Source organism: Nesoenas mayeri (assembly GCF_963082525.1).
Source record: "Nesoenas mayeri genome assembly, chromosome: 7".
Classification (NCBI taxonomy): domain Eukaryota; kingdom Metazoa; phylum Chordata; class Aves; order Columbiformes; family Columbidae; genus Nesoenas; species Nesoenas mayeri.
This window is the reverse complement of record NC_137551.1, coordinates 23,427,551-23,451,723: the sequence shown is the minus strand read 5'-3', so window position 1 is coordinate 23,451,723 and position 24,173 is coordinate 23,427,551. Positions and strand designations below refer to the sequence as shown.

The 24,173-nt window shown below is 38.2% G+C and overlaps 1 protein-coding gene across 1 annotated transcript in view; it reads right to left on the bottom strand.

The window, feature by feature from the left end:
* Positions 1-24,173, bottom strand: part of CPEB3 (cytoplasmic polyadenylation element binding protein 3) — a 93,607-nt gene that overhangs the window by 21,816 nt on the left and 47,618 nt on the right. The window contains exons 5-6 of the mRNA XM_080347581.1: positions 9,924-10,091; positions 8,001-8,090 (exon numbers count right to left, since the gene is read on the bottom strand). Coding sequence (XP_080203707.1) covers positions 8,001-8,090; positions 9,924-10,091 — 258 coding nt within the window. The remainder of the gene's footprint in view (positions 1-8,000; positions 8,091-9,923; positions 10,092-24,173) is intronic.

Below are 24,173 nucleotides of genomic sequence, written 5' to 3'. Positions count from 1 at the left end.
TCGCGATAGATTCAGATACGAAAGAGGCTGGTTGACAGATGCACATCCAGGCTAAAACTGAAAACAGATCACTGGATTGTCTTTCCAGTTTTTTTCTGGAGACTCTGGGGACTAGTGCATTAGTGAGGAAGAGTATGAAAACAAGTTGTTTCTCCGGCAGATTAGAGTGCAGCCAGGAGAAACTGTAGAGTTGTATTCGTCTTCAGATACCAGATACTAAAATCTTCATTTTCATGTGCATAACAGGTATGTCTGACAGTAAAATGTATCATATTAGCAACACACACTGGAAAGGCAACTCTAGGACTGTAACAGCCCTTGAACTCTCACTTTGGAGGCAGCAGAACTTTTCCTGCTTAAATAATCTGCTTGAGCTATAAAGAGGAACCCAGGGGATGGAGAGCTACTGGATTTATGTCCGGTATGACACATTATCCCCAAATGCATATTACTTCCTCAAAAACTGGAAAAATGTCCTTTATTTGTCTGTTGTACATGTACAACATCCTACAGCACACAGACATCGTATTATCCAATGTGATTAGACTGTTGATCCTAAAAATGTTTTTTAGTGGAACAAAAGAACTACCAGAAATGCCAGGACACCGGCAAGTATCCAAGAACCTGTTGAGGGTAGAGGATGTGCTGCAACCTGTGGGACAGATCTCAACAACTTTGAAATCTTTGGAGGAAGGTTAAAAAAAAAAAAAAATCTACACAGACAAGTATGGCGTAGACTAAAAGTCAAACACAATTTCTTAAGAACATGACCAAAAAAGAAAAAAAAGGCTAAATTTATTGATAGGACAGATCTAAATTTAGACAGCCTTCTTTTGTGTTATAGGCAGAAAATAATTTGATTTGGTCCCATTACATAAAATCTCACAAGAGCTTATTCCACTTAGGAAAATGTCTTACAGAGTGTTATCAAGCATGTGGTGCCACAAGATCTGTTCTTAGATCTATTCTTACAGCATAATAATTGAGCAACACTATTAGTAACTGCAGACCAACATCTGCCCTCCCCCCCGCCCCTCCCGGTCCTGAAAATGAGCCAGCCCAGTAATTGTGGGCATCGCATCAGATTTGTCCTGTCTTGACTGGAACAAGCCTTCTGACACCACATAAGGAGACTGAAGAAGAGAGAGAAATAGGCAGAAAGGGAGAAATTACTTTCTGAAAAACAAGGTTTTTCTCTCATAAGAACATTTGGTTTATACTACTGAGGAAGACAGAAGCTGCTGGGGTTGGATTTACTCTGCTTTATGATTGTGCTAGAACCCAGAAACCCAAATTTCATTCTTGAATTCTATGTCACACATCCTTTAACTTCCATGCCCTGGCTCTCAAAATAAGGTTTTCAGTGATAACAAACTACCTCAGGAATATTTGGCTGCAGTCATTATATTTTTCTCATAAGAAATAGCCTTTTAAAATGTATTTGGTTACTAGTAAGCAACTAGGTAAGACAGACATAAACACCTGCACTTCTACATCCAGTGGAGCCTGTGGATGCTGAGCCCTTTCTCAAGAGCCCCGGTCACTCCTTAGGCATCACAAGGTGCTGACAGGAGAAGGGTCCACAAATGAATGCTACAAAAATGTGCTTTCTTCAGGGATAAAAAAAAAATTCTATAGCAATCTAACAATTACAAAAGCAAACTGCTTTTGTTGAAAGCAACATGAAAGTTGTGAGACGATAATCCTGCAAAGCTATTTCAGAATCAGATTTGTTCTGCCTAGGCTTGATTGCTCAAAAATATGTTTATATTTTTCCTCACCAGATTCTTGTTTACTCCTAGAAAAATAAATTGGAAATGACATAGTTTTAGGGACAGAGATTCTCACTATGAAACAATCTCCCTGAATGCTTTTTGATAACTGGCACAGCAGTCTCAAATACAGATATTTTAAAATTACCATTATCAGTACACCAAGAACCCTCCAACATTTAGGAGAAGACAGGAAATAGTGCGAAGAGTATTACAAAGAGAGACTTAGACAAAAGTCGTTGAAAACCTAAAATAAAATTCTATACAAAACCAGCCTTAAGTTACACAGCTACAGAACAGCAGAGTAGTGTGTGCTGCATTTTGCTACCACACATCAAATGAATTGCATTGATTTGGGATTATGCTGCCCTGCTGTGGGAAGACAACAAGGATTAGAAATTATTAGGTGGGTGCAAAAGGAATTGTGGTTTTTGCGTTGTTGAAATTTGTCATTGGATATTGGAATACATTCTTAAATGTGGTTATATTATACATCATCTGAATGTGCTTTTGTTGTTTTATGGTTTCTTTGCTACTGATTTATAACTTGCTGGTTAATTTATATTTATTTTAGACTATGGAAATGATGTTAGAGAAAAAGCAAATTTGAGGAGATTTGGCTGATCCTCTTACAACTACATGAGAAGTTGCCGAAGAACTCAACATCAATCATTCTAGGGCCATTCAGCATTTGAAGGAAATTGAAAAGGTGAAAAGTCTCAACAAGTGGGTACCTCATGAGCTGACTGAAGATCCAAAAAATCATTCTGAAGTGTCGTCTTCTCTTACTCTATGCAACAGCAACAAACCATTTCTCGATTGGATTGTGACATGCGATGAAAAGTAGATTGTATATGAGAACTGGCAATAACAGCTCAGTGGTTGGACCAAGAAGAACCTCCAAGGCACTTCTCAAAGCCAAACTTGCACCACACAAAGGTCACAGTCACTGTTTGGTGGTCTGCTGCCGGTCTGATCTGCTGCAGCTTCCTCAATCCCAGCGAAACCTTTCCAGCTGAGAAGTCTGCTCAGCAAATCAGTGAGATGCACTGACCACCTGCAGCTGGCACTGGTCAACAGAAAAGGCCCAATTCTTCTCCACAACACCACCCAACCACACGTCACCCAAAGGACACTTCAAAAGTGGAATGAATTGGGCTACGAAGTTTTGCCTTTATCACCATATTCCCCTGACCTCTTGCCAACCAACTGCCACTTCTTCAAGCATCTCGACAACGTTTTGCAGAGAAAACGCTTCCACAACCAGCAAGATGCAGGAAATGCTTTGCAAGAATTCATTGAATCCCGAGGCGCAGATTTTTACACTATAGGAATAAACCAACTTATTTCTTATTTGGGCAGAACTGTTGATTGTACTGGTTCCTATTTTGATTAATAGAGATATGTTTGATCCTGGTTATAATGGTTTAAAATTAATGGTCCAAAACTGCAACTGCTTTTGCACCAACCTAATATATCCATGGCCTCAGACAGCAGTGGGTAAAAGGCTGATACCGCACACATGTGTGTTGGAACACATGTAAATAAAGTTTAATAAAGATCTTGCATCGCTGTTTGCCACGCAGTGTATTTCTGGATAAGGAACATCAATTTCCATTCTAGCAAATGCTATGATCTCTGACTTCTGCTCCTAGAAGACAGAAATTGGCTTGGCATTTTATGCTGGACTTTATTTTCTCACTCTATCTCTCACCTTTATCCAAACATCAGTCCTCCTCAACGGAAAGGAACAGAGGAAGGCTTTTGCATAATTTTTGTCATTTTAAAATATGTTGTGTAGTTTTTAGTGATTGCTAGAAAAATGGTAGTTATCAGAAGGAAATAAATCAGTCAAGTTGTTTTAAAGCTAGCAATCTGCTAAAAAATAACCTAAAAGAATGCTTTTGAAACAGTGGGCACCATCTGTTTAATTAAAAAAAGGAAAAAAAGTGACTGTAGTTAGCATAAGCCTTGCTTAACTCAGCAGACCAGCGAATAAGTAATAAAACCCCTCAGTTTATATTTCAATAAAATATGAATTATCTAGATTTTGCCCGAGTGAAATAGATTGTGTCATGGTAACGTGTAAGTACATTTGATAACTACATTCTTTAGCACATATTTCATTATTTCTCAACATTTCATAGGTACTTAAAAAATACTTGTCTAAGCATTAATTCCCAAAACTCTGCGGAAAGCCAAGTAAATACATTCCGAACTGGGCACCTGCTTACCCAAGACCAACACATGGCATATACAATTTTGCCAGTTCTGTTACTAACACATCCAGACAGATTCGAAGGAAGTCGTCCAAAGACTTTTCAGGCAATGGGAATGAATTGGCCTTATTCAGAAGCAAAGCATTAAAATCACTTTCAGCTTTACAACGCATAGGAGGAGTAAAAGGAAATGTGAAGGCAACAATACAGATGCTCAGAACTAGAAATAGCAACCTCTTGTACTCCTTGTCAACTGTTAGCAGCTTCTCTTGCCCAAGTGCATAATACACACTTTCAGAGACAAAACGGCTGGGTGCCACCGGTCCCTCTTCTCTCAGCAACCTAAATATTGAACTCGCTGGCAACCAACACATCCTGTAAAGGCTACTTGATCCATCAGATGATTTTGGTTTTGTTATTATAATAACCAAAATTCAACCATCCACCAAACCAGATCACTTTCCCAAACACGTGATCACAAGGTATTCTGTGATGTCAGGCAAGATTCAGTAAGGGTAGTGAAAACCTGGTGTAAAACCTGGATAATACAGACAGTACAGATGTGCTTGGGCAGTATGGTGTAGCCACATCCATGTTGATCTGCAGTCTCCCAAGGTCCACAGTCATAATGTTGGCATTGCACTGAAATAAGCCTTGTGTAAGTCACCATGCTGGAGACTGCAGTTAAGCTTATTTCACACACAACCAGTTTATGTCCATCAGGTCCAACACTAAACTTGAAGTAATGCGCCAAAACAAGCTTGTGGTGACACCATCCTGCTCGGGATCCCAAATCCAGGAAGCCTTCTTTGTTCAAGCTGATTGCTGCAGGAATGTTTCTGGACCCCAGCTAGTCCTGAATACAGCACACATGCCACTGCACCTAAGCTAATCAACCATACCAACTAATACATTAGCTAATACGGCTTGTTAGAACTGACTACACATCTGTGGCCTAACTTGCCGACTAAACTAACCAGATGCAGCCCTCAGGGTTGGGGGGAGGTCACCAGACTGGAAGCAACATTTTTATTTTAATCTTTCAGATTTCATGCTTGATCAGATTAGCCGTGGCTAATAGTTCCTGCTGCCTTTTGTTCCTAGTCCTAAGAATATCAAAGTGTTCCTCATATAGTGTGACTATAGGGAATTAATATATTGCACCAACAAAGTAAACATTCCACAGATTCAATAAATTATACCAGTAAGTAGATACTGGAAGTCTGTATTAATATACTCAGGACTGCAAGGGATCTCATCACCTGGATGTAACTATGAACACAAAAACCATGATGTAAAACTGCTCCAGTGTAAAACTCAGCTGACTCTGCTGACCCACAGCATCAACTGCTGATGCTGTCTGCTCCCAACCTCTGACTGAACGCTTACCGCAGCAAGCAAACAAAAAAATATTGAACTTGGTTGTAAGTCCAGACACTGCCCGCTGGTCTGACCCTACAGACACCAAGGAGTAATGAAAAGGACATCCATCAAAAGGACACTAATGTCTGCCTGGAAGTGATGCCGTATGTTCAGAAAGAGCAGGGTTCAGTTTTACTGCCAGTGGGGCACATTCAGGTAGGTGGGAGAAGCCTTGGAGGTCAAGCTTTATTAATGTGTGAACAAAGATTAGCCGCCACATCATCCCTGCTGCATTCCAATAATCCATTTTTCTCATTTACCTTAGAGATTGCTAGCACATGAGAAAAAACTCATTCTCTCCTCTATAATTTAATTTGTGCTTTTTTTTTTTACATATTTTCCATTTGAAAGAATCATATTCCAAATGTCAGAGAATTTACAAACTAGCAACGCAACGTGGAGGATGCCTAGAAAAAGGGAGAAACCATTTGAATTCACAAGTGTTTGACAGCTGAGTAAGTCATGTCACTGGATTTGTACCAAGTCTGATTTCAAACATCTCCTCTCATTTCACTGTATTTCTTAAAGAAATGCCTGATAAGGCATCAAACCAGCTTAAAATAAAAAGGTAAAAGAAAAAAAAAAAGAGTTCTACAGGAACTTCTAGTGAAAAACAGCAGTGGAGACATTTTATTGTGGTACTTGTGTCAATGATTCTGCAATAAGTTTGGAAAATAAGTACTCTTTATATATAAAATAGACGAAAAGCTGTGGAAAAAAATTATAATACACATCCAAAGTTTACCCTTTGATTCCTGGTAATAACATTCTCTCTTCTATGCAGATGCTGCCTGTACTGAATCACAGTAAGTCAAGTACATCTGCCCTACCAAACTTAACATAAATATAAGTGAATCTCAAAGACAGGAATGCAGGACGCATGATGCTGCAGCCCTGCCTGATAACTAAGAAGTCAGTTATAAATAAATCTGGAACAGTTGGGATTGACTGTTGTTTAGCACTTTCAGACAGACATTCAGGGCAACTGGCAGGGGCTTTGAAAGCTGTTTCCTATATTAGAATCACGACAAAAATAGAAGTGAGGCTGCATTCCCTTGTCTTCTGCTAAAATAGATCTTGTTCAAAAACATTTCTACAAGTTTGGTGAGGCATAACTAGTCCACTGACAGATACAGAACAAAATCATAATTGGAAGTCCCATGTTGATCTACTATGAATAGTTACTTAGTGAATTAATAAGAAAAAAGAAAGTAAAGAGTACCAGGAGATATTGGGGACAAGGAGAAGCTGGGTTTACTAAATTTTTTTAACTTGCAAGTGAAGCCACAATCAGAGTTCACTAGTCAAAAACATCCTAAAGGCCTTCAAAATAAAATAAAAAGGGAAAATCATATCTTTTTATCAACTGTCCTTAGGAAAATACGGGGGTTTTTGAGGTTTGGGGTGTTTTGTTGTTGGTTTTGGTTTGCTTGTCTTGCTTTGTTTTTTAGATTCAATATCAGATGTTGCATAACTACTGACAGCAAGGCTGAGTTGTGAGAATGGAACAGGAAGGAGAGAGCATTTATGGGGTTTTGTTCTGGTATTAAGTGCCCCAAACACTGTTTACAGGGCAAGCATTTGTCACAGACTTCTCACCTCCAGCGCTTAAGCTTCCAGATAAGTTAAGTTGGCTTTTTTTTGTGTGATTTTACAGTCAAATAAATCTATCAAAATATTGTAGGGTAAGCTAGTTCACTGACTGAACAGCCCATTGTTCTGCCAAAATACTCAGTGGCCTTAATGACCAATTAAGAGCTTTCAGGGTCAGTGAGAACAGCGAATCTTAACATACAGGTCAGAAATTCTGTGTGTAACTTTATGCTACTGGTTCAGATCATGACTGAGCTCCCAAACTACATGCAAGAGGCAGGCATGACTGAAAATGGAATGTATATACTATAATAAAAACTCATAGGAGAGACTAGGATACAGTAACAGCAATTTGATTTAGCCAAGTCACTCTCCCAGGCAGGTTCCCCATAATAGTTCTTTCTCAACTAAAACAGGTCTGCGTAATGTTTTGCTGACAGACAAAATATTACCTCACCTGCATGCACTCTAAAGCACCCTGAACCAAATAAGCTCCAACCTAGAATCCCAGCGACAGCTGCGTGTGACGCCAGCCTGCCCGGTCCTTAGCAGAGCTCCTTGCTGCAGTCCAGAGCCCGAGGTTCCGAGCAGCATCTTGGCTCAGAACACACAAAGAGGACTCATGCTTCTCTACAAAATACCCGGTTCCCCCAATCCAGCATGTCTTCTGGCATTATTCCTATAGTCTCTACAATATGCAAACTTGAAACAGAATCAGCATCAGGAAGTTTCTGCAACTTGCTTTCTAAAGTAAGCCTACTGTATATTAAGGCATGATTCAAGGACTCCAGATTTGCTGAAGAAGCACACATACAGGACCACATTTCAGTCACTGAATTGTGTTTTTTCTTTAATGGCAACTGCTGAAAATATGCTTGTTGAGAGAAAATTTGTCATAAAGAGTCTAATCTTTTCTTTATAATGGATTGCCACATTGCAGACATAGATTCCTTTTACCAAAACAGCCTGCATAAATGTATATTAAACTAATTACCTTTAGGTGGAAAATATGACTTGCTTTCAGCTTTGTGAGGCCAGTCCACCACAAGAGGTCCAAACCTACGAAAGCTGGCAGTGATCTCATCTACAAAAAACAAATGAAGCACCTTAGAGAGAATCTGAACACTGACAGTGGCAAGGTAAAAATGCTTACTAAAAAAAATAATCCACACCAAAACACCACCACTATTTTCTATACCTATTAAGAGCAGTGAAAACTGCAGTAATGTACATAGAGGATGCCTAAATATTCTTTCACCTCTATGCTATACATGGCTGCTTATAAAAGTAATTTTACATGCCACTAACGCACGTTTGCAGCAGGATTAAATGCAAACATGATCTATCAGAAGTGACTATGCTTCAGCTGCGGTCTATTTCTAATTATAGGCACAAACCAGGGTCAGATGCAGCCACATGGGACTGACGGAGGAGCGACATGTCAGCGTGGCCACTCCTTGCAGCATGCCCTAGAAAGCAGGCTGCGTCAGGTCATGCGGCTCCAGGGATTTCACCTTCCTCAGTCTCCTCTAGAAATCTGCCTTGAATTAACAAGTTATTTCTTTGCTTTTTGTGCATGAGTTTAGAAACACCATGGAACACACATCTAAAACTAACTTAGAGGACAATTTTGGTTTACATACAAATGTTTCCAAAAAAGTATTTTAAGTTGTTTTTAAAATTATTTTTCTTAATACATCTATTTATGTACTTTAAAGAAAGAAGTTGTTTACAATTGTGTCTAATGTGATGCTAGATAGATCGGAACAATAATCCATCAGGAGAAAAGTCTGAAGAGAAAGGCAGTGTTTTTTCCAATATTTTTGATTGCTGTTTCAGATGTGTCCAGTTTATCTGACACCTACACCTCAGATTTTTCAAGCGACTAGAGCCACACCACACATATTGTATAACTCAGGAGCTGAAGGAAAAAAGTGTTACTGGAGTAGACCTCTCGTGGAAGAGGGTAACAGCTCCCACATGGTCATGTTACTTCCTTGCAGGAAAGGCTGGCCATATATTTTGATTCTGAGTGACAAAGCAATGTCACATCAGTCATACCTGTTGGTCTGCTGCTTCTTACAGCTGGGGATTCAGATTGCACAGCAGTTCCTCTGTCAACAGTCCTGCAGCTCATGATGTGACATGGGAACTGCATTTGAGCTCTTTGCAAACCATAGCCTGGTAACTCATACTATTTTTTATTAAAATTGCATGTGCTTTAGGCTTCAATTTAGTAGATCAGATTCAGAGATCCCTCTCTTGTCATTATAAGGCATCATCAAATTCCCTGTGTATGCCAACTGAAGCTAGATAGTGATGGATTCCAGCTATAATATGAAAAAAACGCCCAAACCTTCCAATTCTATTTTGGGAGTCAGGGTGTGTGGGAGCACACACAAGTAGAGCACACAGCGACTGAGAAAAAACCTGACCAGCCCCACTAAACTGGTTATTATTTTGTAACCATATTAATTCCCCTGCATGTATGCTAGATATCAGAGCTGATTGATTAAAGCCTAATTTATTTTGGTAAGGACTGTATTAATGAAGTCTTTAAAGTCAATCCCATCCTTTGAAAAGAACAAGGAAGGACTGGAGGAGTGACAGGACCCACCAAATTCCCTTTTTCAGCTTTCCCACTTACATACGTGGGAACACCTGATGCTATTGCAGATGAGAAGACCTGCTCTGCAGGCATTTCTATCTCCATGTCTTCTGGTCTAAAGTACATAAGAATGGCAAATAAATGCTCAGGTCTTGCAAGGGGTGGTGGTGTTTGTTTTAAATAATGCAACAAGCGCTACAAGCGATATACCTGGGAAAACACATTTGTTTTTATGGAAATCTGACCTTTTAAAAGTAATTATATGAAAGCTAATTCCCACATCTCACCAATGTAACTTATTCACAGTACCTTCATCAATGTCAGGAGGAAGACCTCCAACAAACACCTTTCTAGAATAGCGTTCCACTCTTTCACCATTCTGACAGCGTGTTGGAGAGCTGAGACCCGATGATAAAGACTGATCACCATGACCATCGTCTAGGAAGCCATCTTCAAAAGGAAAGAGTGAAGACCGACCTGTAACAGATTTTGTAGTATTCATAGTTAACGCTATTTCCTGGAGAAGTAAATATTTCAGTAAAATTGTTACATTTTTGCTTTTACTGTTTTGCTTTAACAGAATTTGCATTTAAGGTCCCAGCTAGGTGGTCCAGTTATTGAAATGATGTTCATTAGTATAGCTTCTATTTTTCCAGGACTACATTATCCTTACAAGACAATAAACCTAATCAGCTTTAAAACAATCCCTTGCAAATGAATAGCAATGAAACCCAAGAAGTTATCTGCTGAAATTGTGTATAATAGCTATGAAAGAATCTTTGTTAAGATTTACATTTCAAACCCATTCTTTGAGATTTAGAAAGCAGATCACCCAAGCCCCCATGGGGCAGAGCAGGATGGTCCCTTCAGCGCGCTTGGCAGGGTCCTGCCCGCAAGGGCTGCCTCACCTCCCCCCGAGTGAACGGAGGCCTAAGCTGAGCAGAGCGGCAAACAGCAAAATAAACATAGAAAAGCTTTGTATTGTGGATATTGAACACGTAGGTGAAGCAAGCAGCTTAGCTAACAAGAAAAAAAGTAAATCTTTAGAATATTATTAAATAAAACACAAAAACTCGCGCTTGAAGGAAATCGTTGTTAACTAGGACAGCCTGTCAAGCTGTTACTCAGTGTTAAAACACCCTTTCAGTAAAGAATTGACAAAAAGTAACATAAATGGCTGCTATTCAGTTTGTTAATGAAAAGTGAAGAATTTATTGGTGATCGCCTGATGTGGTTGTTGCTATTATTGCCAAAGTATACACACATTGTCTTAAAAACAAACTTATTCATTCAGAAGATAAAGAAATATTCAAAGTCTGTATGTAAGCAGCACTGCAGAACACACCAGCTTCAGAATTTAATAATTCCTTATACCAGAGTTGAAAAATAAATCCTCCAATGTAGAGAGATGTATAAATTTTAACCGCATCTCAACTCTGAAAAGACTAATTGTCACCTCATCTCATGGAGGATTGTTTCCAGGGACGGAATTATAATTAATTGATACAAACAGCCTTAGGGTGTTAATTACAAATAGCAGTGCACATAAACTCAAAGGTAATGGATCACATGAAACTGACTTCCAGCAAGACCTAAGGAAGCATTAATACCATAAAGGTATTAAAAGCACAGAGAAACACAGGAAATAAAACAGGAACAAGGAGCAAAATCAAGACATGCAGAGGGAAACTAGTCAGAAAAATGTATACAATGAATATATCAGTAATAGTCTCCAGTTGTAAAGGACAGATTACAAAAAGAAGCAGCAACCCTATATATGGAAAACAAGGTAATGAACAGAAGCCAGGAAAGATGTTCTGACATGAATACCAGCCTGATTTTTTTTATGAACACCAGAAAAGTCTTGATCAGAAAGAATACATTGAATGCACAACGTTGACAGAGATCACAGATGCAAAAGTCCACTGAAGTAGAAATCCCACTGTGCTTTTAAGCACCAACATAAAAAACAGGGTAAATGCCACAATCAGAGAAGGATTTAGAGACGGTACTCTTCAAAATCTAGTATAGCTCATTGTCAGAAATGGGGAGTTTAGAGCATAAAACAGTAAAGACTATTGATGAATATTCCATTAATGGCAAACAGGTCATGCACATAGATAGACATCTGCATCTCAGCACAAAAGACAGCACATGCATGAGAGAAATATTAAATAGCAAGGCTAAAATTGTGTAAAAAGATCAGAAACCCCATTGACAATTAGGAAATTTGAAAATATCTGTAAGAGAATTACATTATATGAGGCATTAATGGAAGCTGACATGTCAAATTAAGAGATACTAGAACAACTAACAGGTCTGTACAGGTCTATGAGGAAGCTGAATTAGTGCTGAAGTTTTGAAGAAAAAAAAAATGCACAGCAGCTTAAAAAGATATCACCTCTTCCGCCAGATGCTTGACAGTCTGCAAGCATTGTACTCCAGTAAATGCAAAAGATGATCTATAACTGTATAGTTAAGTCAAATGTAGAGTTAAATGTATGAAGTATACATTTACAATAATGGAAAACATACAGAGAAGGGAATGGAGAGTGATTGTTCACTGTCTCTTCCAGTAAGGGGAAACTGAAGCCCACTGAATCCAATCAGCACAGGCAGGGCTGCAAGCAAATCAAACTGTGGGTCCCCTTGCCATGGGCCTTTTAGGATGCTGAAAAGTTTACGTAGGCTCAGAAAAGAAAATGAGCAAGAGGAGGAGAGAAACCTTTTCTGATGTAATAAATATTGAGACAGCAACTAAAGAGGCAAATCCCAGAGGCAAATCTCTGGGAGAGTATTATGGGAAAGCATCGCTAAATGTCCTGCTTTTATACTCTTGCACCCCTCCCCTGACTTCTCTGAGTTGTCAGTGTAGCAGAATAGATTTTGGGCTGATTTCCCATAGCTTGTGCTTACATCTAAACCTGAAAAACTGGTTATAAAAGTTGAAAACAAGGTACCTGGAAGAATGTGACTCAGCAACTCTAAGCACAATACCTTCAAAGAAATGCTTGCCTTTCTACTCAAAGAAAACAGAGAATCAGGTAGGGAACTGACTATGGCAGGAAATTTCTGACAAAACCTCTTCTCTCTGAAGATGCTTAGTCACAGTGACACAACCAAATGCTAATTAAAATATCCAAGTATAATAAACATGAAATGAATTCCTGTACAGATTGGCCTCTGGGTACTCTGCAAATTGCCACAATGCAAATAGTAAAAACAATAATATGGATATATGGGAACATTTGACAAACACATCATTTTTTAACACACTGTTTTAGAGTTTTATGTTCCTTAAGGTTAAGAAAGCTCAAAACAACATTATAAAATTAAAGGTAATTAAAAAGCGTAAATATCACAAACTTTAGTATTGTATGAAGAAGACAAGCTACAAAATCCCTAACGTTAATGACAAGACACACACACACACACACACACACCCCTACTTGTTATTATAGAAAAGCCTGAATTTCCTACAGGAAACAATTATTATGGAATGAAACATGCTTTTTGGTAGAATTTAAAAAAAATAAATCTGAAAGTCCAGCACATTCAGAACTTGTTTGCCCTGTTTTGTCATGACTACAGTTAGTATAAAACAGCCTACACTGTGTTCATCACAATTACTGCCACATTACTAATTTTACTTCTACAAGTAAACATGAGTTGCACAAAGTTAACAGTGTCCAGCTGATTCCCATCTCCTTCCCTACTTCGGTGCCATTTGATCAACCTGGAAACACGTGACACAATCTTAAAATGAAACTGAACAGTGTTCACATACACAGAGAGTATACAATATTATATACTATGCATACTTTCCCATTTGTTTCACTGCTATGAGAGCACTGAAAAAGTCTAAGTATTAGGATGCTTTCAACATCTGTTAACAATAGCCTGTTCTCTGGAAGCAGGGAAAAACAGGAAGGTACATTTGCAGGAAAAAAGCATTTTTTTCTGTTTGTTGTCAAATAAGCAATAAAACCAGTCAGCTTTGAACAAAATCAGCTTGATTTCTATATTACAAACTGTATTGGTACAGCCTGTACAGCTTACTACCTCAATCCTTACATATATGCAAACTACAAGTCACTTATAGGCTATCGGCTTGCTTGTGCAGTGAGCTTTGTCTCCCATGGGTTACTTTGGAAACATGATGCAAATTCTACATTTTGAAAAAGAAGCAACGTCACATGCAGAGCTGTCACAGATCATACATGAAAAAGAAGGCAAAATGAAGTTCAGTGCTGCAGTACTCCAAGCAGATGGCACCGCCTAACTCTAATTGTTGAAAGCTGCAATGTTCACTTTTTTCCCCCCCTCAATAAAAAACATTCTGTGTAGGCTACAGCATGGTACAGAAAGATAAGGTGCATTAGTAGCTTTCTTGGTAGTCTGTGAGCGTGCAATTGTCCATGTGCATTCATCTCTCAGAATAAACTTCTGTGTAGCACTGTACATTTGTAAAATGTTTTCAGCCTGCTTTTATTTTCTAAGGGTTTCCTATGATGAAATAAAGTTAAAATGCGCTCAAACATTGTATCTTTTCTTATAATTATCAATATTCACTGTTGAGGACAGTTATTAGTATTAGTATTCACAATAGTCTACCTAAGAGAATCCAACATAATACTCAAGTGAAATATTCAACAAAAAGTGTTTCATCTAAGAAGAAAAGTACTTTTTAGATGTTCAATGCGCTAGTTAAACATTGCACTCCTACAAAAAAAAAAACAACCAAACCACAACTGAAAACACTTTTTTTAACACTATGCATTTAAAGTCATAAATATGCATAACGAAAAAGTCTTTACATTCAGTCATCCTCCAGTTCATTAGTAATAGTAACACACTTGAAATTATCAGCTCAAGATCATCCTTGTTTTAAGCTGCTATTAAAAGGGAGATGTTCTACAAATGAAGGATACGAGATCGATTTATACGAAGCAATTGATCAACCAAATAATGTTAAAATTGGTAACATGTTACCATAAGAGAAATAAATATTTATTTCTCCCACTATTCAGCAAACAAAACATTTAGTAAATATTTTTACCTCTTCTCCGCCCATAGCTCCTGGCTGCATGTAAACACAGAAGAAAATTGTCGGTACAGCTGTCATTAGATTTAGCTCCGAAAGCAAAGAAAATGTAGATTCTACCTCTTCTCTTTTTCCCCTCCCACCATAAAGAAGGAAAAGACATTCAAAAAAGTGCAAGATGAAATTCAAACAACCCAATACAAGAGAAAAAGTTTGAAGTTGACACAGCCAGGGGAGGAAAAAGAAAAAAAAAAATAAAAAAAGAACAAGAACATACCTGCTATGCAAGTTTTCTAAATAGCAAAAGTATTAAAAAAAAGGCATATCAGACATACAGTATTATAAAATATTAATTTAGGATTATGGTTTTAAGAGGCAATAAACATCATCAATGGTAATCCTAATTAAAAGAATTAATTTTGCATTTTATTAATTAGTTGTGGAGAACACATTTTCTGATTATGTTTCAATTTAAATAGCTAACCATCTCTGAGTACTAAAACCCTACCAAAACCATATGAACTCAATAGCCACTATGTTCAGATGAATAAACAGACTGACAAAATGTCATTGTCACCACCAGAATTAATACAGCATTTCAATGAGACACGCATCGAGGGCAAAATCCACAATGTTGTACAAATGCAGAAGTGTATTTCATGATAAAATGGGAAATGCAAAAAGCAGCAATTTTTCATCTGAAATTGTAGAATACCAGAAAATAATCTGGAAAACAGTGCCTTCTACACAAGGACTTCAATCTGTCACAAAAGATAACTGTGGTCTTCCAAGGTAATTAGATGTGGAAGGCTTGGGATCATATAGTTTTTCAGACCGTGAGCTTAGGTAATAAGTGATAGAGCCTTGGTTTGCTTCTTTCTCCCACCACTGCAATACTACCTGTGTTCCTCCTCCTCCCCAGCTCCATCCATTTCCAATCCTAACACAATGCATTCTGCTCCTGCCCTACATGCCCAGGTTTTAGGTGTGATTCCTGTAGCTCTCCCTAAACTCTCCCTTAGCCCACTTCATCTTGTTCCCACTCCATCCTTCCATATACCAAGTGTTCTCTACCATAAATCCTTCAATTCATCCCGTTCTCCTATTTCCATCTTCAAATGCGCATCCTGAGGTGACCCACCATACCTCCTCAGCTTTTCCTACCTACTTTTCCCTGGCCAGCAATTACATGATAGATGAGTCGTGGCTGGTTGAGAACTACTCATCTGCTGACTGGTCTCCCGGCTGTCACCTCTGAGTGGCCCCAGGAGCTGCCCAGAGCGAGGCTGAGTCTCCTTCAGCACAGGCACTAGCAACCTCTCTTCTACTCAAGTAGCTTCTTCCTCAAGCCCTGAAGAAGAACAGTCTCAGACAGCATACACGTCTTTCTCCCCCGCCATCAATGAGGCCACAAAAGAATGAGTGTTTCATTAGGGAGATCAAAATATCTCAAGGGCTACTCTGAAGAACTGCTTCACAATTCATGCTTAACGAAGTCAGGAGAAGCTCTTTGTGTGAATAACTATTCAACTTCAGCGAGGCAGCTGCAAGTCCTGAAACAGACTCTGCTCCTCACACAGCAAGTGACAGGGAGAATTAATACTAGAGTTGGCTTTGCAGCAAAAATAAAATTAATCCTCCTCCTTTCTAGTTACTGCTAAAGCCATATTTCATTACTCATGATGGCAAAGAAACACTGCCAGACTTTATGTAGCAAGTCCTTGTCTTGTTGAATGCTCACATAACAAAAAAAGCATGTATCAAAGCACAGCTATCAACAAGTCTTGAGAACCATTGATTTGAAAGAGGTTTCTCAAACAGAATGCTACCAATTTAAAAACTAAATAAAGAAGCATTACTTTAACTAGAGATTAAAGACTTCGGTGTTTTTTTTAAACAAAATAAAGTGTTGTATGCTTAACATAAACATTTAGGCTCTGAACAAAATAGCGGTATGTGACGGCAGAAATCTACCAGCCTTCTGTAAATTTTAGAATAAACTATTGCTATACATGTGTTATAACACTTCTGTGTTATACTGGACTGCATAATACTACTTTTCTCTTATATATGCACTCACAGACATAACCTTTATGTCCATAAAAAAATTACTGAAGGTATATTTATAATTATCTGTAAATTTTAGGGAGGAAACAGTGTGATCCGCTTAAATAGGAAAACAATCAGCCTAGTCAGCTTTTGCTGATTTAAAAACATTGCATCACATTTAAACACTTAAAGAAGGTGAAGTTTCACCATTGTTGATTTTATTTTATTGATTTATATTATACACAATTTGAAAAGGAACAGGATTTTATCCAGGGACACGGTTTAGAGGTGGACTCAAAAGTGGCAGGTTAATGGCGGGACTCAAAAGTCTCTTCCAACCAAAATATTTCTATGATTCTATAATTAAAATTTACTTTTTCCAAAAAGCAGACAGTTATTCAGTAGGACAACTTAAGAATGTCAACACATACGTTATTATGTTGTTTATAAAGGATGCAAAATAAGAATGTGTCATTTCAGACATGTTAATAGAAAAATTCCCATCTTATTTATAAATCAAAGGTCAGAGCAGAACAGATTTAATAGTAGGAATGGTTCATCAGGTAAATTTAATAACCCCTCCAGTTTGGGTAAATATTTTAGAAAATAAACCATTTATAAATTATTCTTCAATTAAGACATTTGGGAGGCAATAAGAAAAGGGTTGTACTATTACAATTAAATCACAAGTATTGTATATCTGAAATTACCTTGTCTCTTGGGCAATTCCAACAGAAGACAAAAGATAAGAGACTGGGAGCTCCCAAAATTGTACCCACCAACAATGAAGCTACTCAGATTTATTCATTTTGGTGCCAAGTATGGATGTCATTTTGCATTGAAAACTATCTCCTGAAAGGTTTCAAAATTCAACACAAAAGTGATTCTTTTCTAGGTACGTCATAGAACATTACAGTATTAAGGAAAACATAGACACTTTAAGAAGCAATGAACACATTTTCCCATGTAAAATGTGAAATTGTTGCAAGCAGGCACTGATCAGTTGTGCAACTCCAAGAACGATCATCACTGTGTTCGTGTTTCTCCATCCCTTTGTAACTTTCTTTAACTGACAGGTAGAAAGTTACATAACCACTATGTCCCAAGTTGCACTTACTCAAATACAAAGGAACAATACATTCTTTTTTTACCTCCTGATAACCCTCCTGAAACTATTACCTCATCCCAGAAGGAAAGTGTATTTTTACCAACATGAACCTGTATGTTGCAGAACTCTAAGCTTCTAACAAACACACAAAACAAACTCCCCAAACCTAGCAATGAATTTGAGTAAATTTAGTGCTAATGCTACTGGAATTCTTGTAAGCCTGCAGCTAAGATTACCCATTTTTGCAATAACTCAACACACACTCAACTGAAATGCTCAAATTTTAACTTAATCTCAAAGAAACCTATATGAAACTGATGAAGAAGAATTTTAAAGGCTTGCATTTTGCAAACATTTATTTGGCACTGTACTGGTGGTATCAGAACACACTTGCAAAATCTTATCAAGAGCCACAAAACTCTTTTGAGATAATGTGGTTTATGAGATGAGCACAGCCGCACGGCACACAGAAGCACACATCCGCACAAGACAGCCCTCAAGGATTCCGAAGGAAGCGGTGACCTACCTAACAAGCCTTGCCTCTGGCCCTGGAAAGACAGAGGACCAGAATATCCACAGTGTGACAAGTTGGCAAGAGAAGAAAAGTTATGTGGATGAGGGAAGTTATTCTGCTGTTTTAAAGTTACTCTTGCTCTGTTAACCAAGAAAACAATCAAGAAACAGAATACTGCCTATTGTATCTCAACAAGTAAACCAACTTCATTCTTCAGGTCACTACTTAGGCTGAGAATAAGTTTAGAGGTTTGCCCTGTTGTATGTGTTGGAAGGTTCCAACACAAAAAGGGACATTGTGTAATTTGTGTGATAAAAGCAAACCATGTAAATAAATACCAGAATTGCACAAACGATTTCTGAGAATTATTAGTAAGGCTGGCGTTCTGCAATTTATTTGAAAGACATGAAATGAAGTGGCAACCTACAGAAAAGTATGGACTTTGACTAAAATATATTCTTATGAACTTATTTTTAGCATATGTTATAACATAGACATGAACCATATAGCTCAGCTGGAAAACCTATGAGAGTTCATATGCAATGCCCTGCTGGGTAAGACAAACGCACCATCCAGACAAGTATTCAGTCTTCAATAGTGACATTAGAGAGAGCACATTACACTGGCCCCTAATCAGTGATCTGTTTCTCTCCTGTTACCTTACTATTCATGGTCATTGGACGAAACACATTAGGAGGCACACTCTCACCTACTTATAATACCTACTTAAAGGCCTTTTGTTAACCGTTTGTCTAATGCTTTTTTGAACCTGCTGATACTATCTGCTTCTAGAAATTCCTGTGGAAGCACGTTCCAAAAGTAAACTACAGAAGCCCTTCTTTTTATGGGTTCTAAGTGGATCTACCAGAAGCTTCACCAGTTGCCTCATTAGTTCTAGCTCTGGGGAACATGGTGAACAGGAATTCTGCATTCCTTTGTGATTCTTCTAAGGCACCATCACATTCACTTTCAACCTTCTCCTTTCCGAACTGAAGCATTTCACCTTCATTCATCTCTTGGTAACTTGGTACAGTTACACTAGAAAGAGACTATAAGAAAGAGCAATCACAAGATCCAGAGAAAATTATATTCTAATAGTTAGCTATTTTGATAATACAAAATAAGACCATAGCTAACTGAAGGGAAAAAAAAAATAAAAACAAACAAAAACCACTTCAAAAGGCACAGAGAAACTGAAATAGAGCAGTGAAACTAATGTTCATTATCAGCCTCATTAGCTTTTCCCAAGGCTGTAAAGACAAAAAGCTTCTAAACCCCAAAGTTATGTAGTGTCACTGGCTTAATTTATTCCTATGGAGCATGACTATTCCATAGGAAGGCCATGAGAACACTTTTTCACAGAAAAAAATATGCATGCTTTGGGGCTTGTACTGGTTTATTATTCTAGTCTCAAATCACACCTGTAACTGGCCTGGCTATACTCTTGTAAGGCGTGTTGTATGCCCTGTTCAGAATACACTTCAGTTATGAGACAACAGAAAATAAAAATCGGTGGCAGTGATGACTACACAAAAGCCCAATTTAGGAATGCATATCATCTGATATGATTCAATTAAACACTGTCACAATATATCAGTACAAGAAGGCGTAATAATAACTTACAGTTCAATATCCCTGTGAACCAAGCCTTTGAAGTTAAGAGGCACTTGCAAAAACAAAAACGGCCTTACTTCATTTCCTAGAGACAACAGATGTTAGTCATGTGAAACAATGAGTATCCAGTCTAACAGCTTAATCTCTAATTACGGGTTCAATTTTTATGGATCAGAACCCGTGGGGAAAAGTTCCCCTGGGAAGACAGCTAGCTACACAAGAGAGAAAGTTGGTGGCACAATTAAGCTTGACTGAAATACAATCACCTTCTTGAAACATATTTTTTAGTGAAGCCAACCAATCACATGCTGATATTTATTCAACATGATACTATCACTACCATCAAGAAAACGTTCTGTATAGAAACTTGAGTATCATTCACCTACATCAAGCAGATCAAAAGCTTTCAGCAGCTTCAATACGGCTTAATTAATAACCTGTGAGAGACAACTTTCTGACAACCTTTTCAAATACATCATATCTTATTAAAAATATAATAGCTTAAGTCCATAGACAAGCTGATGTACTTCCAGTATGTTCATATAGGGGATAATATTGCCCAAATAAATTGTTGACTTGGCTTTTAATCCAGATTCTATAATATGTTGACTTGCCTTTTAATCCAGATTCTAACAGCAATAGAGAACTGACAAGCTGTGAAAGATCCTCCTCACAGATTTCAGCAGTGGTATGGACAGGATTAACCTTGATGTTTAAGGTACCGGAATCTTATTTCTAACTTGAAAAAATAATTTGTAACCCTGAAGCAGTCAGCAGTTCAGAACAATACTTGCTTTAATGACATTAAGAGTTGTCCAATAATTTTCTAAGATCAAAAAGGAAAATATGTCAAGTTTTTTCTTTTGAATAGTGGATCTCTGAAGTTCTCAGAGATCTGGCAAGTGAGTTACAGTGCCAGGGAAAATGAGGACCCCCAGCAGGACAAGAGCCTGCAAGTGCAATGCCTCCTGGAGCTGGAGTAAGAAGGCTCCATCAATAGGCTCCCATTGATCAGCGGCCTGTAGCAGATACCAACCACAAGATTCGCTTTGTTGCCTCGGTCTCTAATTCTCACCCATAAGCTTTCAACCTCTGGCTATTATCCAGAGACAGCTCTTCACATTCTATCCATTTCTTGATGCAGAGGGCAACACCTACACCCCTCCTTCCTTGCTTGTCCCTTCTGAACAGCCTGTAGCCAGCAATAGCCACACTCCAGTCATGGGATCCATCCCACCAAGTTTCAGTAATGGCAACTAGGTTGTGGCTTTCTAGTAGCACGGTGGCTTCCTGCTGCCTCCTGTTTTTTACCAATACTGCATGCACTGGTGTAGAAGTACATCAGCTACTACAATATCTATACAGTTCTAAAATTATATTCGGCCCTTTGAAGGCAACTGAAGGGGCTGATGTGACCCCTGGTAAAAATGAGTTTGACACGCCTGCCTTATAGGAACACACCTTAATTCCTTTGAGGTATTTCACTGGTGTTTCCCCATTGGCTCCTACTACCTCAGGAGCCCCTGGCTCATCTCCATTAAGCTTCACACGTGCTGCAGTGTAGCCAGCACATCTCAGAGCAACGGGCTACGGGCCCTCACTAGCAACCCATCCTTCCAGCCTTGCTGTGTCATCCCACAGCTTGTCACCGGCACGCCTGATATTACCCCACTCCCCCTTCAAGTCTAGTTTAAAGCTCTGCCAGTGACCCACACTCATGATAAGCAATGCAACAGAACTGCTTGTTTAAGAAAATAAAGCTCTTTCTTCCCCTTTTTCTACAGCTAGAAAAGCTGTTCACAAAGAACAAGATTTCTACCCTCTGGTCATTTTAAAGAGGTATAGTTTTGGGATTGGGAGGATTATTGCTCATCTAAGAGTGGTTCAAGAGGTGGTTCTCAATTTCCACTGATAGATGGGCTGGACATGCAGATAGGTATTGTGATCATTTGGTGATATTAGCCTCAACAGTCTCTTCTGGTTCACCTTTTTCCCAATGATAGCAATGAAAGCATTACAACAATCTCCCTGATAACATATGATGACATGCATACACAACTGAATCCCACCATCAGAAAAATACAACCTACATGGCAAGCTGTATGCAGTTAAGGCCCACACATTAGGCCTCAAACACTTGATCAGACACATGAACTGCATTTGATACTAAAACTATTATTTAAACAGCTTAGGTCTTTCATCCTTAGGCATATTAAGCAGCCAAGCATCTGTGCAAGAGGGAAGACTTATCTATTTTCAGTTCTTCATTTTAGTTTAAAAAAATAGATTAATGATAAAACTCACATTTCTAACAGCGAGGCCGATAGGAACTTCCTTCATATTGCTTCCAATCTACCAAACCTAATTCTGGACTGCAGTCTCATTTCTTTTACCATAATACATAATGCTTTTGGAATAGCCTGGCAAAGCTTTTTCTTAAAATTCTGCAGAAACAGATGGCAGTCGCCCACAATAGAGAGGATCACACAGATGAAAGGAAAGCACATTGGTGAGGTTATAAGGCAGAAAACATGGTGAGAGGAGAAAAAAAAAAAAAAGAAAAAGAAAAAAGAAAACCACAAAAAGGTAATAAAGAGCTACAAAGTTGGATTAGAAGGAAAAAAAATTAAGGAATCTTCCTCTACTAGAGAAAGACTTTAGCAGTCACCGATAAGAGATCCTGCCCTCAGAAACAGCCAAATCAGATCATGGGAAGTGCAGATGCTAATATAAAAAATTGAAGGGAGGAAAGAAGAAAAAGCATGTTTTATTGTTCCCCTGCCTTTCTCTGTCCCCTCCCCCTACTTTTTTTTTTTTAATTAAACAGGTATAGAAGGGACTCTGAGATATCAGCTAGCCCACCTCACAGCCCCCCAAGGCAGCACCAATACTGTTTGTACAGCTGGTTCTGAAAAACTTAACAAGGTTATGTATGAAGTGCCAGTTTGCACACGCTGGGACTGTTATGAACACTGCTACCTTTGCTATGTCACACTTTACATCTCTCATTTTTTCCCTCGAGTTAAATAAAGTCTGATCTCTTTATAATTAAATTAGGTCTAGTTTTGCAAACCTTATTACTTCTCTCAGTGTTCCTTATTCCTTCCTATTACTCCTTATATCTTAACAAGCAAGTAACCCAACCTGGCAATTGGGCTGATAAGCTCAGCAAATTCCTATAGGCAGGTACCAAACTATTAGAACAGATTGATGCATCTCAAAATTTAGCTGCACATTTTCTCAGACTTCTCTCACTACAAAAACCAAGCTTTTATTAGCTATTACACTGCCAACACAAGATTTTGCAAAACAAAAATAATTCAATAAACTTTCTATCCAGAATAGTTCATTTCAAAGTATACCAAAAGCATGAGCAGGAAATTCCAATATAAAATTCTATTTCAGCAACTTTAGTATATCTAAACACTGTACATGTTTGAAAACAATACATTAGAATATCAGAAGAGCAAAGTACAACAGTTCTTAAAGAAGTAAGGAAATCTTAAAACCAATTGAAGCATGAAAATAAAAAATGAAATTGTTTTGCTGCCATTACGTTTTCCGTCATGGCATGACAACTTCCCCACATAATTATTATTTATGTTTATGAAAACATCCAAAATCTCTATACAATCATCTAAAAAGGTGCTCCAAATCCTTGCCTTAATGTATTTTTCAAGTTATTTTATTCAGAACAAACAGAACTAAATGGCATAAATGAAAAGAAGACAGTCAGATGGAGAGCAAACACCACCAGACCTCACAGATGACATATTTTCATGAGACAAGAATGAACATTGGAAGCAGATGGAACATTCGAAGCCCAACAGTAAAGTCCCTGTACAGAGTAGCTTTAGGAAGAACAAAATTTCAGCATTTCACAAAGGGTTTTTTCTCATTTGTTGGTTTCACTACCTTTAGTATAAACTCATTTTACAGAAGTTTGTTTGGGATCCCAGCAATGCAGTTCAGTGCTTCCTTAGAAAGATCACACATGCTTGTTTACTCCCCATCTCCCATTTTCACCTGCTAAACTTGTCTCCCACTAAAGATGACTGTTGGCTTTCTGGAGTTCATAAGCAGCAACAAAGACAGCTCACTACCTAGCACGTAGGTGACTGTGTATTCATGCCAGTCATTTAGACCCATTTAGAGAGCTAATTAAAAAGGAGGACATATTAATTCAAGCAAATGTCCAGTGTCCCCCAAACAGAAGCAACCACTGCAGAA